Source organism: Varanus komodoensis, unplaced genomic scaffold, assembly GCF_004798865.1.
Source record: "Varanus komodoensis strain SLA01 unplaced genomic scaffold, ASM479886v1 scaffold6_2, whole genome shotgun sequence".
NCBI classification, from domain to species: Eukaryota; Metazoa; Chordata; class Lepidosauria; order Squamata; family Varanidae; genus Varanus; species Varanus komodoensis.
In genome coordinates this window covers 8,773,661-8,790,555 of record NW_025336346.1, presented here as the reverse complement: position 1 = coordinate 8,790,555, position 16,895 = coordinate 8,773,661, and the positions used below count along the sequence as shown (strand labels likewise).

Genomic DNA, 16,895 nt, shown 5'->3' with positions numbered 1-16,895 from the left:
AGATAATCAGAGATAATCATTTACCTGCTTGCACTTTTACAAACACTGCAAGTAGAGCCAAGTGAATAACCAGAGTAGATTATGTTTTGTAGAGATAAATGAAGTGACATAACAAGCTAACAGTAGGTGTACAATGTAAAAGTTATATTTCTTTTTTACCAAAGCAAAGGAGCAGTTAAGAATAGAACAGCAGAACCAAAGGTATATGCTTCTACATTATACACCTAATGTTTGCCTGACCTCACGATAACTTACAGCAATTCACTGTCTGGTTTTTACCTAACTTTCTGTAAAATGAGATCAGCTAGGAAGATGTTGGCAAAGAAAAAAAAGCAGCTGCAAAGGCCAGTGAATGGCTACACCATGCTTTTAGGATGATACACTGCAATGCCTAGGAAACATTTGTGACTCTTAACAAACCGTTTAGGTGATTTATTTATTTATTTGGGTGCAGTTTGTTATATTATCAATAGCCTTAATAATTGTTGGGGCAAACAAAAAAAGATGGAAACCCTGCTCCTCTAACACAATCAGGATCTTTGTGGGTTATTTCTATGGTTTTATGGAAGGCATCTTAATGTGATAGAAACGATGATGCCTATAAGAGTACAAGGCAAATCAGAATGCTAATATCCAAGTTAAATTTTGAATTGCAAATCCCTACTTTGCTAACCTGATTTCCAAAGCAATTTCAGTACTTTATCAGCAGCAACTGCATAAAATTCAAATCCAATGCAGACACCAAACCCCTTGCGAGACTGTACCACACACAGGAACTTCCATAGGTTAAATTACAAAATTAAGAAAAACTAACAATTCTTCAGTTCTCCTACTTTTTACAGAGTTACAGAGTTATTTATAAAGATTTTGAATTGGAAATGTGTGTATTATTTGTTTTGTTTAAAAGCACCCATTTGACAATACTGTTACTTGCCTATCGAGTACTGAATAGTCACTCTCAGATTTGTAGAGGGATACCAGCCTAGCTTCCATCAAAATGAAAATTTTTCCTGTATCTTTATCTAGAGAAAAATCACAGAAGTTAATATTTTGTTGCAATCTTATAGAAATAGAAAAGAACAAAAGAGAGTAGACTCAATTCTTTTAACCAAAATATAAGTACTCAGTATTTTTTGACCAGTTTGCCTGCACAGTGCAAATATAGTGCTCTTCTACAATAAAGAAATCAATTTTGAAATACATATTGGCACAGACTTTTGGGCCCAACACAGACATCACACAAAACTTGAGTATAGGAAGCTTAACCATGATGAGGTCTGATGTCCAAATTGACAAACTTGTTACTAAAAGAAACAGATTTACAGATCAGACATAACCTCTGACTTGACATAGTTATGGGTGTCACGAGATGTCCAAAAGTCACCACACCACAAATGCTGAATGGATGAAAAGTAGGAGCAGACAAACTGCTCTTGCTGATGGCTCTCTTCATATTTCTTGCCAGCCAACAGTTCCTGTCCAGCACAAGTCCCAGCTCTAGATTTTTGTGCCCCCTTGGGAAGGCATTCTCCTTTAGTGATCCCCTTTCTCCTTCATCTCCTTAGCAACAGATGTTACTGCTCCTCACCCTCTTGGTTATTGTTACCACTTGCTTGCTTGCTCAAGAGGCAAAGAACCAGTGAGCAAGTAAACAGTGACATCTACTGCTTTTCCTTCTCACCACCATCATCTGGGCCAGTGAACAAGTATAAGGAAATGGTGAAGAGAAGGAACAACGCCAGTGGTTCTTGACAGCTGGCCCTTGGAGGGCTGTGAGCCCTTGACAAGATCCTGACCTTGCCTTCCCTTGATGGCAGACCTGGTCAGAACCAAGCTCGTACTGGTGCTTCCTTCATAAAAACCCAGGTAAGTTAACTGGTCAATTGGATTTCAGAGAACAACAGCACAGACTCCTCAGAGCAGTTCACAAAACAATGTTCAAAGGACTGAGATCATCCCATACACATGTTTGTCTGGGCAGTATCTCTTTTTTACAGAAGTGTCCCCGGAACCATCATCCTAAGAGACCCTTTCCTAATTGCTGAAGTTGGAGGAGTCTCACTATGAGGGGTGTTAAGAGCTCCAACCCATGAACCAAGTCTGTTCCACTGGGATTTCATGGTCAGCACTCCGCAGCTTGCGGGGTTCAACATTCTCTCTTGTGCCTGCCTATTAGGCTTTAAAGAAAATGACTTCATTAATATGATGTAAACACGGAAGACCTTTTAAAAAGTACTGCTTTGCTTCTTTAAGTTACAGTGATTGACAGGGAGAAGGGAAAATCCATTTTCCTGGCAAGTGTCATTTTTCCTTCTAAATACATGAAGTAGAGAAGAAGCCTCCAAAACTAGAAAGTTTTGACTTTTTAGTGAACATCAGTGACTGATGTACTTTGAAGCACTCCCCTTTGTTGCCCCTGCCTTAGGCTTGTGCTCAGTTTTGAGGGAGCATGCATGGCTCTGAGCTGCTTTGACTTGTAAGAGGCAAAACGCTCCACTTTGTGTGCTTTCCTGCTTCTTAAACCTGATAAGGGTGCGGTGTAATGTGATTTACTTCTGAATAAAAGTGCACTCCACCAATCTGCACTCACTCAGGCTGATTGCATGCCTAAGACTAAGCTGTGGTTGTAACGGCTTGCTTCTGCTCTGTAGACTGACCTGTGGCAAGCAGACCTGATCCAGCACACAGTGCTTCCTATTGTAAGGCATAAAGAACATGACTGTTCCCCCCTTACTGCTGGGAATGAAGCCCCAAGCCCTCCTCTGAAGTCAAATTCAGTCTTTGTACTGGAAACTTCTCAGAACCCATGCTCTGTAGGACAGCACCTATAAAAGCAACAGTAACTAACTGGTTGGAGAAATGCACTCTGCACTGGCTGAAGGGCATCTAACAAATGCTTAATTCAAGTTTCCCAAGACAGGGGCTGGCGACTGGGAATAGACTGCAAGATTCAGCTCACTAGACTGCATGCTGCCCACCTCTGCCCTAGGGATAAGGGAAAGTGTGTACTCGGCAAATGTTTTATGGGTAATTTAGGAGAACCAAATGGACTATGCTTAACAGCAAGTTACATCACCCTTGTTGTCCCCAACAAGTTTCCCACAGCTGGACCTCAGGGTGGAAAATCTGTCTTTAGTCAGTAGATAGGCTTAGCCTGAAGGGCAGAGTATAGCAAACAATGTTTTGAGAGATAAATATTCCCTTATAAGGACATTTTCCGATTAATATTTAGAAGGCAAACTAAATCAGAGGGCACAGTAATTTGATAAACCATCAAAGGGTTTTTTAAAAAGCTACAAGAGTTGGAAGGAAAACACTTTATGTAACCACTGTATTCTCTCCATTAGACAGCCTTTCTGAGATTTATTATGACAACAGCAGGACACTACCTTCAGATTCTTTCTGTTTTAACAAATAGAGATGACAGAACACGCATGCAAACTTAGGATCAGTGCTGCATAGCCATTTGCCTGCCACAAACTCCTCTTCCACTTGTCAGGCAAGTAAATCAGTCATTCAAACAGTCTTGGAATAAAATGTTATGTGCAGATGAACACAATAGTAAATACACTATATGGATTGGTATAAGATGCTGCAATGCTATGGATTCTTTCCTGGGGCCAAGCCCCATTGAATGAACTGCAGCATACTTCCAAGATGCCATTTGCACCCACCAGAAAAAGCATGAATGTCTTGTCATGTTTTGCACTTGCCTTTCACCTTCACATATTGCAAGTCTGGATTAACACAGAGGGACAGGTTGCTAGGCAAAGTCCAAGGTGTTGTTGTCCAAGCAACTAGAGATATGCTTTCATCTTCTTCTAATGGGAAGTTAACAATGACTGAAGGATCTTGCACATCCTTAAATTAAAAAAAAATGAAGCTGAACAGTGAAAATTAACTTATTTTAAGCATCACTGAGTAAATACTGAATGCAAGGACTATGGGCATCAATATTCTCATCACTTAGCACAACAAATGAATCATGCATCAAACGTGGAAACAAATGTATAAACCAACTTTCGTTACCTGGTATCCTCCAAATCTTTTTAACTCTTATTACTCCTAGCCAGAATGGCCAATAGTCAGGAACACTAAGAGTTGTAAGCCAAAACATTTGGAGGCACCAAGCTGGGAAAGGATGACATAAAAAAGTACTGAGCTAACACCATTGTCCACACAGACTACCAGATCATGTTAAATAAAGTAAGGTTTACAATTTTAAAAATTCCAAGCTGAGAGCAAAGTATCATGTTTACCTAGATTTCAGTATAGTTTGTGTACTAATAAGTAAGCACCACTGAGTTTAATGGGACTTACTCCTAGGTAATATATAAGATTGTAAGCTTAGTAATTCTAAAATATAAGCCGTCATGGCTATGTAGAAACTGTACAGCCATCATATAGAGGTGCTGAAATTCACTTCTGATTTTAAAAGCTGATTCCTTTCCCTCTGTGCATTCATCTGCTTTCTCCCTATTCCCAAAAGTAAACAGGGAAATGGGGACTTTGCTTGACCAATAGGAAGCAAGCAAGTGTTGCTAGGGAGCAAATAGTAGAGATGGCTGCTCCACAGGACTCTATGGTGTTTCCATGCCAACTATGGTAAAATGGAGATCCCAGGTCTAGGCAGTCAGACTAAGAAGAGAAGCATGAAAACCTTGGAACAGATTGTTGATCCACTCCATAGTTTCAGGACACTAAAAGGTGCCATGTAGAACTGCCATGACTGGATCCAGACAACACAATAGATTGACAGGGGTAAAAAATGACCATAGCTTCTTGCAACAAGCAAACCCAAATAGTGACTGGCCCAAAATCACCCAATGAGCTTCACAGCTGAGCAGGGACTAGAACTTGGATCTCCTAAGTCCAACACTCTGGATCTATGTTAGCTCCTCACCTATATCAATATATCAAAAATGGAGGATTCAAAATATAATCTGTAAGTATATTTCATACAGAATAGAGGTGCTGAAATATTTCCTTTTGCTTCAATTGGCTTCTCTGTGGTAGGCAAGCCCAGATCATACATCTACACTTGCTCTTAGTGGTCTGACAAAGTATATATACCAGATGGTAAGTACGTCAACCATCAACTTAGACCTGAATACTACAAATATGTTCTTACAAGATCACTGAATACTGATAAAGCCACACTCTGACATCATCAAGTTATTTCTAAAGCCACAAGCAGTACAGCAACTACACACATTTCTTTAATATACCAGGCTACATACCTTATAGTTCTGATGAGCTTCAAAGTTAGAAAGGGGTGTGTTACATGCAGTTGAAAAAGGCATGACTTTAACTCCTCGGTATACTAGTCCTTTGTCATACAGCTGTTTGAAAACCCACCTGGAAAAAATGCAAATAATATTCAAACAGAAAAGAGTTGTCAGTTGGCAGAGAGTCAAGCCAATAAAGCACATGTAGCATGCAAACTAAAAACTAAAAACTCTGTTCAGTGCTTTTTTTTTGGTCCCTCAATACTCACTGTAAATATTTTCTTGCAACTCTACAACATTGTACCTCCAAGATTGTTTTAGCTATAGTTGTGGAAGGTTGATTATTGTATTGTTGATTGATTATATAAAAGTATTTATTGATTGCATTGTTGTGATTTTATCATACATGTTTTATCTAATTACTGTAATTTTGATCTGTAAACTGTCCAGGGAGCCTATGGACTGATGAGCAGGGTAGAAATATAATAAATAAAACATTAACTTTAGTATTTTATCCTGAAAGAGGCATCTTCCAAACCCAGAGTACACTACACAGAACAAAAATTGTTAAAGCACAGTTAAAAAGGTAAAGAAAACTCAGTTTTTCCATCTTAAGAAGTTTTTCGAACATCATAGAATACAGGTACAGGAATGCTTGGAGAAAGTCTTCTCATAAATACTTCATAAGTGTTTTAAACTTATGAAATCGGTTTGGAGGGTATTTTAGCGCCCTTAAAGGCACCATTCAGCATGACTACCCATTATTCTCTGAACTTGGATTACAGACATCAGTGGAAGACAGGAGAAGAATGGAAGCTAAGATAGCTGTCACACTTTCCTTGCACCTCCAACATCTTTAGATAGCCAGTTGTGCTTTCCCTTCCTCATGAGAAGGCTGAATGTTGTGGGTTCCTCAATAGTCTCCTCCCTACTACGCAAGCAATAAAATGCCACTCTCTGGCCTTATTATTCAGCCTGGCTACCTCTGTAGCTTACCAATTTTTCTTCACACTTCTCAGTGAGTCCTGGCACATTTAAGCACACTTTAAGCATCTCAACAGAGCAACAGTTGCTGCTTTTCCATCTATACCTCAGCCCTGGCCCTCTGGGTTCTGCATGCACCCATGCCTACTGACTTTTCTAGAAGCCCTGCTCTTCCTAAGCACATACCAGAACAGCTTTCATTGTTGGCATGCACAAAACAAACAAAAACAAAGCACAAAATGAATAATTCAGAATCAAACTAAGTATGACATTAAATTCATCTTTACATATAATGTGCAGGTCTTGGAAAAATGCAAACAGCAACTGTTGTAGGGGAACCAATTATTATCAGAACTGCACAGGGGTAGAAGGAAAGGCTGATTGTTTCCTTCTCTGCCCTCAGGTCCAGGGGAAAAAGCTTTCTTCTGAAACCAGGAAGGGATTGTATTCAAATTCAAATTCAAAGTAGCAGCTTCAGGGAAGAGATTTTCTTAAAGACCTCAAAATATGAGGAAAAGATTATATTTCTCCCCTCCATGCCCACTGCAACACTGATAATTATCAACCCCCACCAGCTCAAGCTATTTGTATTTTGTAAAACCTGCAAGTTTAATGGCAAGTACAGAACAGTGTGAAATCCTTGGAAGAGATTGAAGGTTGTTGGAAACTCCTTCCAGAGGCTAAGGTCTCTACACACTAAAGATCACATCCAATGAGGCTCAACCACTAACATTATAGCAAGTTATATATTGCACTAGTGTAACATCAATCATAACCGGGTTAGCGGTTGAGCCCTATTAGATGCTGCCCTAAGGTTTAGAATGGATACTCTACACATGTACAAGACATTAAGTTGTTTCAGTTTATGTCTGTTTTCCAAAGAATAATACATTGTTACTAGAGGGCAGGTGGACAGAGGACTTCTGAAACACTATGAAAGAGGAGACATAAATTTAATAGACACCACACAGGCTATGCCAGTAAATAAGCGAAGCTGCTAAGTCAAAGCGAAGTCAACTATACCCCCTTGTGGAATTTTCTCCAAGTGCAGAGAAAGAGGTCAGGGTGGTTGCTTTCTCTCCATGATTATTTTCATCTTTTTAGAACAGCTTACTAATACCCCTGCAACAGAAGGAGTCCAGCTTTGCATGTACAGGAAAAGTACCTGCTGAACTTAAAAGGTGTTTATCTTTTAGATAGAAACTAAATGTAAATTAATAACTTGCATATGATCTAATACAACTCAGAACATTTCAGCTAGCATATGCTATGCTTTTCATTTCCATGCCACCATGTTTAAAAAAAGTATTAGTATCAGCAACCTGGTCAAAGAGCCTAAGAAATCCTTTCTGAAAGGACAGACAGGTGAGACTTGTATTGGGGAAGGGAGACTCTCATTTGCCTTTTTTTTTTCCTTTGTGACACAGGTGGGAACATGCAGCTTTCCTGACATTGTTGAATTTCAGCTCACATGAGTCTGGGACACTACGGCCAACAGTCATACAGTTTGGCTCAACAACACAAGGAAGACAAGTTCCCCATCCTTTCTTTCTGCTGATTAAGCTTACTAGAAATGTCTGATAAAGATATTTACCACACAGACTCCATAAACTCTGGATAGAGAGTTTTATAGTCATGGTCGAAGTCAATCCATCGTCCGAGCCTAATAACACTGGCCTGTAAAGAAATTAAATACAACTCAAACAACAACCCAGCAACAGAAAAAAAAAACCCAATTATTTTTATTTCTAGTAATTGGGAAAAGGATTTCTGCTCCAGAAAAAAAGTCAGTACTTTAGGAATTGCCTTTGTTTTGCAATGACTAAGGAAAGTCCCACAAGCCATGATTATATTACACCTCATGCAGTTAATCTTTTGACTTCATACAATTTTCCCTGGACTTCCCTAGGGCAAAATTCAAGGTAATATGGCATCAACTCTCAGTGTTGTGAGGAGATCCCAAAAGGCACTAGGTTATATTATTAGCCAGCTAGTACTTATCAGCTGGGACTCCCCAAATCACTCAACTGGTTCTGGGAGCCCAGTGGGTCTTTGGGTGGTTGCCTTCTATTTGTTTAACATGACACTACCTCGCAAGGGAAGAGACATTTGAAATGGAAGAATTTCTAACATAATTTGTACTATAACATGGGGTGGAGAGGTCTGCTGTTCAATATCAAGTATCCCACTGGGCACATCCAAGTCATACACATGACACAAGTAGCTTTTTCAACACTAGCATATGTATATGGATCAGGTATGAAGAAAGAAACCTGCACAGCAATATGTTTAATGCTTGAAGAATTCTGGAGGCTGAGGCTCAAAAATGATACATTTACTTACCTTCCATTCCTGTGAGTATCTCATGACAATTCCTCTACAATTTTTGTTATATTCTGCGATTCCCATTTTTGCAACATCTTCTGGTCCTTTGATGCCTAGTGCTTTGTCAATTTCATATTCCTGAAGAAACAAAAAGCAAAAGAAAGCTCAGTAATAATTTAGCAACGTAGCACTAAAGCTTCCATAGCTCTTTTTTGAAACTCACTATTCAAAAAGAGAAGACTACAACAAACCAGAATGCCTGGTTCATACCTTCTCAGCCAAAGAATATGTTGCCATTCACTGCAAAGTCATTCCCACTGAGTGAGAAATTTGATTTCTCAGCCACATGATACTGAATTGCAAGTTCCCTTTAAAAAAAGCAGCAATATCCTGCCATTCTTGTTTTACAAATAACTACTTATAAATCATTTAACAATACCTAGATTTATCAAACAGAAGCCTGCCCATTTAGAATTACCACTTTGAAGTTTATAACACTGACTGGGTTTGCATGGCACAACCACCCATCATGGGTGGTCAGCAATGCTAAGTTGTCATGTCATGCAAACACAGACCAATTCCTGTAGCATGCCTTGTTTGGCAATCTCTGTTTTAAAAGCCACGGCATTTAAGGACCTATGCATTGATGCAAATGATTTTTTTCAAAAAAAATATGCACCCACTATTGTGCATGGGTTTTTGTGCACTTCTTAAATCTTTTGCAGTATTCACCTGCACACTTAGGGAGGTCTGAAAATAGGTAACCTCCTGTCTTGACCTTTTCAGAAGTGCAGAGCTCTCACACCTTTAAGTTTGGCTTGACAGCTTGTCTTTTGACAGCACTTTGACAACAGCACTTTGACAAATGGACATTGCATTGCATTTGCAAGTATGCACTTGCAAAAGTCTGGAATGAAGAGCAAATATCTATGCACGTTAGGAGGTGCAAAAAAAAAAAATTCAAAATTGGTTTGCAACTACAGCCCACCCCTTGAAGTTGCCACTTGGGGACTTGAAGGGGTTGTCAAAATGGGGATCAAAAACTCAGATATCAAGGTGGAGATTACAATCTCTAGGGGTGGGGAGAAAGGAGGATGCAATTATAAAAAAAGTGGCAGTGGGCTGAAAACAGATGCTTCCAATTCCATCAGGGACAGGCAGACAAGTCAGTGCTGCTGTGGGATCCCTTGGAACAACCACAAGACAACTCAGAAGAAAGGAGAGGAAGGGATGTGGAAACAACCAACAGAAAGTCCTATCATAAGTTGGGCATACCATTGGTTGTTTGAAGAAGAGCCAGGTCATAGTGATTTATTGACAAGATAAGTTAGTCTGAAATTTGGATACACTATTTACAAACACATGATCTCTTAGGATTCCAGGATCACAGTAAGGAGTCCTGATTCCTGAACTAGTGGAACAAGCCATATTCAAGAAAGTATCTTTTATCAAGAAACAAATAACTGAGGAGCACCACTCATGACCAAATTCAAAGAGATTAAGTTTATTTTTTCAAGCCAATAAAATAATGATCCAAATAATGCATTTCACCTCCATGACTAAATTGCTATCAAAACAATATAACACCAGCCTTTCTGTGATGTAAAAAAGATTAAAATGGAGTGCTACATCAGTTTAGCAGAAATCTGACTTGACAGACAACCAGGAACTATATGCACAAAAGAAAGCATTCAACATACCACTGGTAAACCATGACAATCCCAACCAAACCTTCTATCCACATGAAATCCACTCTGGTGAGCAAATCTAGTTACTATGTCTTTAATGGTTCCTGCAAGTATGTGCCCATAATGTGGAAGTCCTGTGGCAAACGGAGGTCCATCATAGAATGTAAACCTATATAAGAGATCAAGTGATACACATTTTGAAAAAAATCATCTCTGAAACCAGAAAAAGGATTTTAATACTTTATTTACTATCTGTATCCCATAAGTGAAGGTATTAGTGAATGTCATATTTATAACGGCTTCCCAACTTCGTGTAGTACTACCAAAGATCCTTTCAATGCTGCTTTTGCAAATATTCAAAATGATCAAATGTTGATTATGTCTATATGAGAAGCAACCACCTCAAATTTGAAGGGAACTGTGAGTAACGGCAGCTGTTGCCTATTTATTGTTACTTTGCAGAACAAAACTAAAAGCTTATCTTACCTAGGTCTATTTTTTGACTGTTTCAGGCATTCTTGAAAACAATTAAGTTTGTTCCAAATTTGCAATATTTTCTCTTCCTCTTGTGGAAAGTTTATGTTCTCAGGAACTTGTTGAACTATCATTTTCCTATGTGAAATAAAGCAATAGATGGACAGTTAAGACCCATCTTCCCCTTAAACAGTATGCATTATATAGCAATGTCTTCTGTAAAATAGATCACTTAGTATAATATAGACCAGTGATGGTGAACCTTCTAGAGACAGAGTGCCTAAATTGCAACCCAAAACCCACTCATTTATCATAAAGTGTCAACACTACAATAAAACCTGATACTGAAAAAACAACTCATACATTAACATCTTTTGTCTTAAAAGAAAAACACAGTAACAGAGCTTTCAATGATACAAACATATATAGATCCTTGGCAGTGCACTGACCAGCCATGTGAAAGCTTGGACAAGTCGCGGATAATGAGTCGCAGCTTGTGACATCATCGCCTGGCACCGCTACTCCTTTAAGAGCATGCGCATGGCCTCTATGTGCGCTGTTATCCGATGCTCAGCTTCTGGGGTGACTTGGCTCACGTGCCAACAGAGAAGGCTCTGTGGCATGCATGCCATAACTTCTCCACCACTGATATAGACTGATCTAGCAGTCACAGTCTCTAATCGTTACAGCCCAGCAGGTACATTTGTATGAATTGTGAGCCAGTGTGTTATAATCCAGCACTTTTAATTACTGTACCACAACATTTAGAATGTGTACATTTAAACAGAAATGGGCTTATTTCCAGCATGCTGGGATTTGTAGACCTTTTCCTGTCTAAACGTATACCTTAAATGTGCACCTTTGTTCATTCATTCCTTAGTGTATTTAACATGACGACCCCATTAAGCAGAAAGGGCAAAATAAAATATGCCCAGCTGTTAATAAGGCTCTGACTAAAATGTGTAAGCAAAAGAACTTTGAGAGCTTGAAAGAACAGTATGATACAGATGCTATCTTAGCTTCGTTGGTTTGTGCATGCTGTAGATACTGGAAAGTAAAGGCCAGGTTTAAAATCCAACTACCCATGTCTTTACCAAGTGCATATTTTATGCTACTTATTGGAACTAGTCAAATGTTTACTTCCTTCAGAAGACCCTTTATATACACATAGGCAATGAGGTACACTAATAAATACTAAACATTCTTATCACCAGAAAGAATTGTGCATATGGGCAACCAGAAAGTGTAACAATGACCGGGCTATGGAGGCTGCTAAAATATCAGGCTCCATGCATAAGTCAGAGTATTGTTTTAGGCCCATTTTTCTAACTGGAACACTGCACTGAACAAACAGTCTCCAGTAACCACAGGGCACATATATAAGTATACAGCAGACAAATAATGAATTGACAATGAGAAATGACAATGAAAGACAGTTATATACTTAGCACAGCATTACAAGAAAATCCTGTGCGTATTTCTGGAGTTCCACTGAATCCTACATGAACTAGCCCAAGCTGTAACTCAACATCAGTATTTCCTATGTTTAGAACTTTGGAAGAGGTGTGGGTGGTGGCCAGAAAAAGAATTTTATGGCACCCAAGTGTGCACTGATCTCCCCAGGTAAGCTTGTTTAGTGCAGACTAATGTCTTTTGATGACGACTGATACGCTTGGACTTTTCCACACTGATTTTTTTAGATATGTTTTATTGCTCAAATTTTTAAAGTTAGTTTTTAAAAAGTACAGTCCTATATTACTGATGATTGTTTTTAATACTGATGTACTTTGAAAATTTTCAGACGGAAGAAAGGATACACATACGCAACAAATTACTCTCTGGTATAGGTGCATAGGACAGACTTTCACTATTCTCATTTGGTAAAGATTTGTACTGTTAAAGGGGTAGGAAAACTAAAGCCAAGGCAGAGTTTAATATTGCTTGAATACCTTTCCATCATTAATAGATGGTTAGATAATCGACATCAGAGAAGGTAAACATTATTGTGAAGCTACTTCCTGGATATATGATAGGAACCAAGGCCAAGTTATATAATTAATTGCTTCTTCTAATGCAAAAGAAAAGTCTAAAATTCAAGTAATCTTTTAGCATGAAAGGATGGCAGCTCTAAATTGCATTTCTAACTTATACTTGTCATCTTGCTTATCAGTGAAAGAGTACCATAAGATTACATTCCTTTTGTTCTCTTTGCATATGAATTTTGTTGTAATTAATCATGTATCCTGCAATTCATTAATGAATGCTATGTCACTCACTCCTTTTAAAAGAAAAGAACATCCAGAGGAAATCGATGTTGTATCACAGTTTCTATCAACAGAACAGTGATCTTCCAACCTACAAAAAACAAAGACAATATTAATGAATGTTGAAACCATTTCTATATTAAGTATTATACTGACCAATACATATTACAGTGCGTAATTTCACAGCTGAGATAAATGAGTTCAACCTTAACTGAATTCAAAGGCGTGTTCTCCCACAAACCGAACGCCAGCAGTGTGCTACTTGCGGCCCTCCAGCTCTTCTGCCCTACAATTCCCATAGTCCCTCAGCACTGGCTACACTGGCCACAGCTGATGATAACTGTAAAACAAAACAACTCATGGGTCACAAGCTACCTATCCCTGCTCCAGCTGATGAATAAACATGCCCTCGCTCGCTCTCTCACACACACACCCTGACCGGCTTCTTTTGTGCACAGAGATACAATTTCATAGACCAAGGTGCTGGAAAAATGACTAAGGATGCAATGTGATGTAGGACTTTTTTCTGCCCGAACATGCAACTCCCAGAATATCCCAGCTAGTGTAGCTGGCTGGAGCATGCTGGGAATTGAATACCTTTTTTCTGTCAAATTTGCATAGGATTGCACCTTAAGTATTCACTTATTCCTTAATCCCTGGGCTGTTGGATGCAATATGTGAGCCCTGAACTCTGGAATGCTGAGGGGCAAACAATCCAAAATGTTAACCCAACTACAAACCATGGGTTCAGACACCAGATTGTTTTTAGCTCTCAAAAAACAGGGTTCTAACTTCAGACATAATACCCATGATAACATGGTATTCCCAAGCTGCTGATGAAAACTTATTCAAAGCTGAAGTAGTGAGCCATCCATGAGTTGTCATTACATGCAAACGGGGCCACTGAGCCTGTAAGAGAGTGATGCAATGATCCCTGGGACCACAGGATTCCTCATAAAATGTGTCTGAGGCTGGTGGCAGTGCTCCAACCCTGGAACAGTTGGGAATCCAGTCCTCTCACTCACCCCCTCACATCCAGCTTCAGAAAATTCACCTCAGGAGAAAAGGGAAGGGAGTGCAGACACCAGGATATCCTGAACCTCCTTCTAGCATCTCTCAAACACCCTCACTAAATGGGGTAAAAAGCCCATCTAGTGAAATCTACAGGGCTGGAGGACAGAGGTAAAGATCACTTCCACTAGTCTTCCTGTTCTGTACTGAATGATCAGACACCTCAGAGTTCAGGGGATTCCAAACTTCTACATAATTTTATTTGCCCTTAATGAGAAAGTCATAAGGATAAATGATTTTCTGTAGAAGTAACTAAGATTACAATAGCATAAGTGGTCACAGCAGTGACAACAGAATGCATATTCACATTTTTACATTGCTTTAAGTTGATAGTCACCTTCTTGGCCCTTTTGTGAGGAGAATGGACAGTCAGAGGATGGTACAAATAAATACAAAAGAAAAATCAATAGAAGCAGCAAATGCGTGCAACAGCTGCAGCAAAAGAAGTTTTGAAGGTTTCTGCTAATAGATCTGGATTGTAGAGGTGGAGAAGCGCACATGTGGGGATCCAGCAAAAGCCAAAGCAATGGCACTGTTCAGTACTCCAGCTGTATGAATAGCAAGGGAGTCACAAGAGGCAATTCCTATGCTATGGGTGTGGCTCTTTAGTACAACTGAGCATAAAGGCCATTACTATTTGTATAAGGCTACCACCTCCATGCTGATACAGGAACAGATAGAGAAGAATGAGGAACATAACTGCCTAATATGGATACCAAGGTTCATTTTAATATCAGTTACTGTATTTTAAATTTTCACACTGCAGTTAAGTTTGATTTTGGGTTTTATATTATCATTTTAAACATTTTTATCATGCTGTATTTTAAGGTTTAAATGGATGCAAGCTGTCCAGAGATCTTCAGTCCTTGGGCAGTATAGAAACGGAACAAGCTTGCTCCTGCTGCACTACCACAGCTCCACAAATACCAATTATCCCTAGCAGCCGTTTTGCTCTTCTGAAGTCCAAGGAAAATATCCCCTTTCTTAGAGCATGGCTTGCAGAGAATTCTATGGGGTAGAGGTACCATGCGAAGCACAGGAGATAAACTACAGCCATTTTCCAATTATGCATTTATTTCATTTCTTTATACTCAGTAACTAAAACTCTCTGATCAATACGCTGAAATGCACTAAAAGTTGGGAAAGGGGAGGATGACTGATGCTATAGCATATATAATCCTGGGACAAACTGAAGCCAAATCGGGATTTCCTGGTAGCTCTCTAAGCGATTGCAGTAGATCAGCATAGATTTCCGACTCCCAACCATTTAACAATGACAGCAAGAAAATGTCATTTCCTACACTAAATTAAAGCACTGAAATAAGTGTGCGATAACCCAAACTGAATTTTTTGTGTGGCTGAGGACTCGGAGCTCTCTTAATTGTAACTGCATGCCCTTTGTATGAGGCTTTGACTGGTATATCACAGGATTTTTTTTTAAAGGAGAACTTGCAAGCCTGATGGCCCTTGATTTGATCCAATGCATCTAAAAACACCTTCTGATATTACACTAGGATGCACCAGTCTTCTAGATCCCTGATTGTGATACTGCTGTTGCTACATCCAAAAGTGAAACTTGTGTAGGAGTTTGTAAGGTCTAGGTAAGCTTTTGCCAATCAGAGTCAAAAAGGGTGTCTTTCTGATAATCTTTTTGCTTTTATGCAGATAAAAGCAGCATAACAGTCAAAATATGCCCTCTACCATATACCCCACTGAATCAGCTTCTACAGAAACAGCTATGAAGCAACAGTGGGCACCTTGTGGTCCTCCAGCTGTTTTGGTCTACAGCTCCCATCACCTCTAGCTAGTATAACCACACTTATGGGGCAATGGGAATTGTGGCCCTTCAGAAATCTTGGCCTACAAGTTGCTCAGACCTCATAAATCAAGATATTTGAAACAATTAAACAATTATCTTTTAAATAATATAACAGCCTAACCCAATCTGGTACCCTCCAAATGTGATGCAAAACAGATCCCCATATGGATCTGGGGAATGACATGGGATGTAGCGCACCACACTTGACAGATACCAAACGTATCACCAAAGTGGAGTACAAGCTTGAGAAGCACAAGCTAGTGTGCCTTTTACCATGCAATAATAGTATGGAGGGAGGAGGGGAGTAAGCATCTTCTTCAACTATAAGATGGGATCAATGCCATTGAAAGGAGACGATTATAGGTTATTACACTGGTTACCAATACATAAACCCATCCTCAAATATTGGAGAAGGTCCTGAGACTTTTTAAGAAATTCACTGGCCGCTTTCAACCCAGCCCCTCAACGACAGCAATTCAGCCAGAGAACTAGAAGGGGCCGTAGGACCAACATTTCTAGCATTAATAATCGGGGCGGAAGAGAGCAAGCCCTGCTGCTCCGGGGCCCGATCCCCAACACACCTGACATTCCAGGACACGGCGACCTACTCACCCGCCTGTAGGCCCGACAACCGCGGGAGCCGACCGGCTAGAAATGATGCAACCCGAGAGCAAGAGACAGCATGACAGGAAGTTTAAGCAGCAAGAGCGAAAGCGCAAACTCCGCCCACTCGCCGCAGCCGGTCAGATCACTCCACACAAAGGTCGCAAATAAGGCGGCCTCCCATTGGGCAGGAGGGTCTCCCAGCAACCATAAATCGTGCAAGGGCGGGCAAGGGCTACTGGAAAGCGAATGAATGGCTGAAGGATGGAGACAGGCAGGCAACCTAGATAGTCCCGCCCACCGGCTCAATCTCCATTGTGCTCTGGAATGAGGGAGAAGGCCTCGCCAGGGGGGAGTGCGGCGTAGCGTTGCATTCGGGTTGCGAAAGCCGGAGTGGCGCGAGGCATTATTATTCAGTTCACAACTAGGCCGCCCGGTC

At 39.9% G+C, this 16,895-nt stretch overlaps 1 protein-coding gene and 1 non-coding gene across 4 annotated transcripts in view; both read right to left on the bottom strand.

Moving 5' to 3' along the window:
• The window catches only part of IARS1 (isoleucyl-tRNA synthetase 1), a 98,471-nt gene extending 81,902 nt beyond the window's left edge, over window positions 1-16,569 (bottom strand). For 2 of the 3 annotated variants that reach the window (XM_044451679.1, XM_044451681.1), the window contains exons 1-9: window positions 16,466-16,569; window positions 12,976-13,054; window positions 10,712-10,837; window positions 10,238-10,394; window positions 8,556-8,675; window positions 7,807-7,889; window positions 5,241-5,358; window positions 3,714-3,861; window positions 935-1,022 (exon numbers count right to left, since the gene is read on the bottom strand). In XM_044451679.1, coding sequence (XP_044307614.1) covers window positions 935-1,022; window positions 3,714-3,861; window positions 5,241-5,358; window positions 7,807-7,889; window positions 8,556-8,675; window positions 10,238-10,394; window positions 10,712-10,833 — 836 coding nt within the window. In that variant the 5' untranslated portion in view covers window positions 10,834-10,837; window positions 12,976-13,054; window positions 16,466-16,569. Of the gene's footprint in view, window positions 1-934; window positions 1,023-3,713; window positions 3,862-5,240; window positions 5,359-7,806; window positions 7,890-8,555; window positions 8,676-10,237; window positions 10,395-10,711; window positions 10,838-12,975; window positions 13,055-16,434 lie in introns of all 3 variants that reach the window. The other variant, XM_044451680.1, reaches the window with a different exon arrangement.
• On the bottom strand, window positions 11,941-12,072 carry LOC123034357. Its single transcript, XR_006416735.1, has one exon. It is a non-coding gene; the product is annotated as a small nucleolar RNA SNORA84 (small nucleolar RNA).
• Window positions 16,570-16,895: the final 326 nt, after the last annotated feature.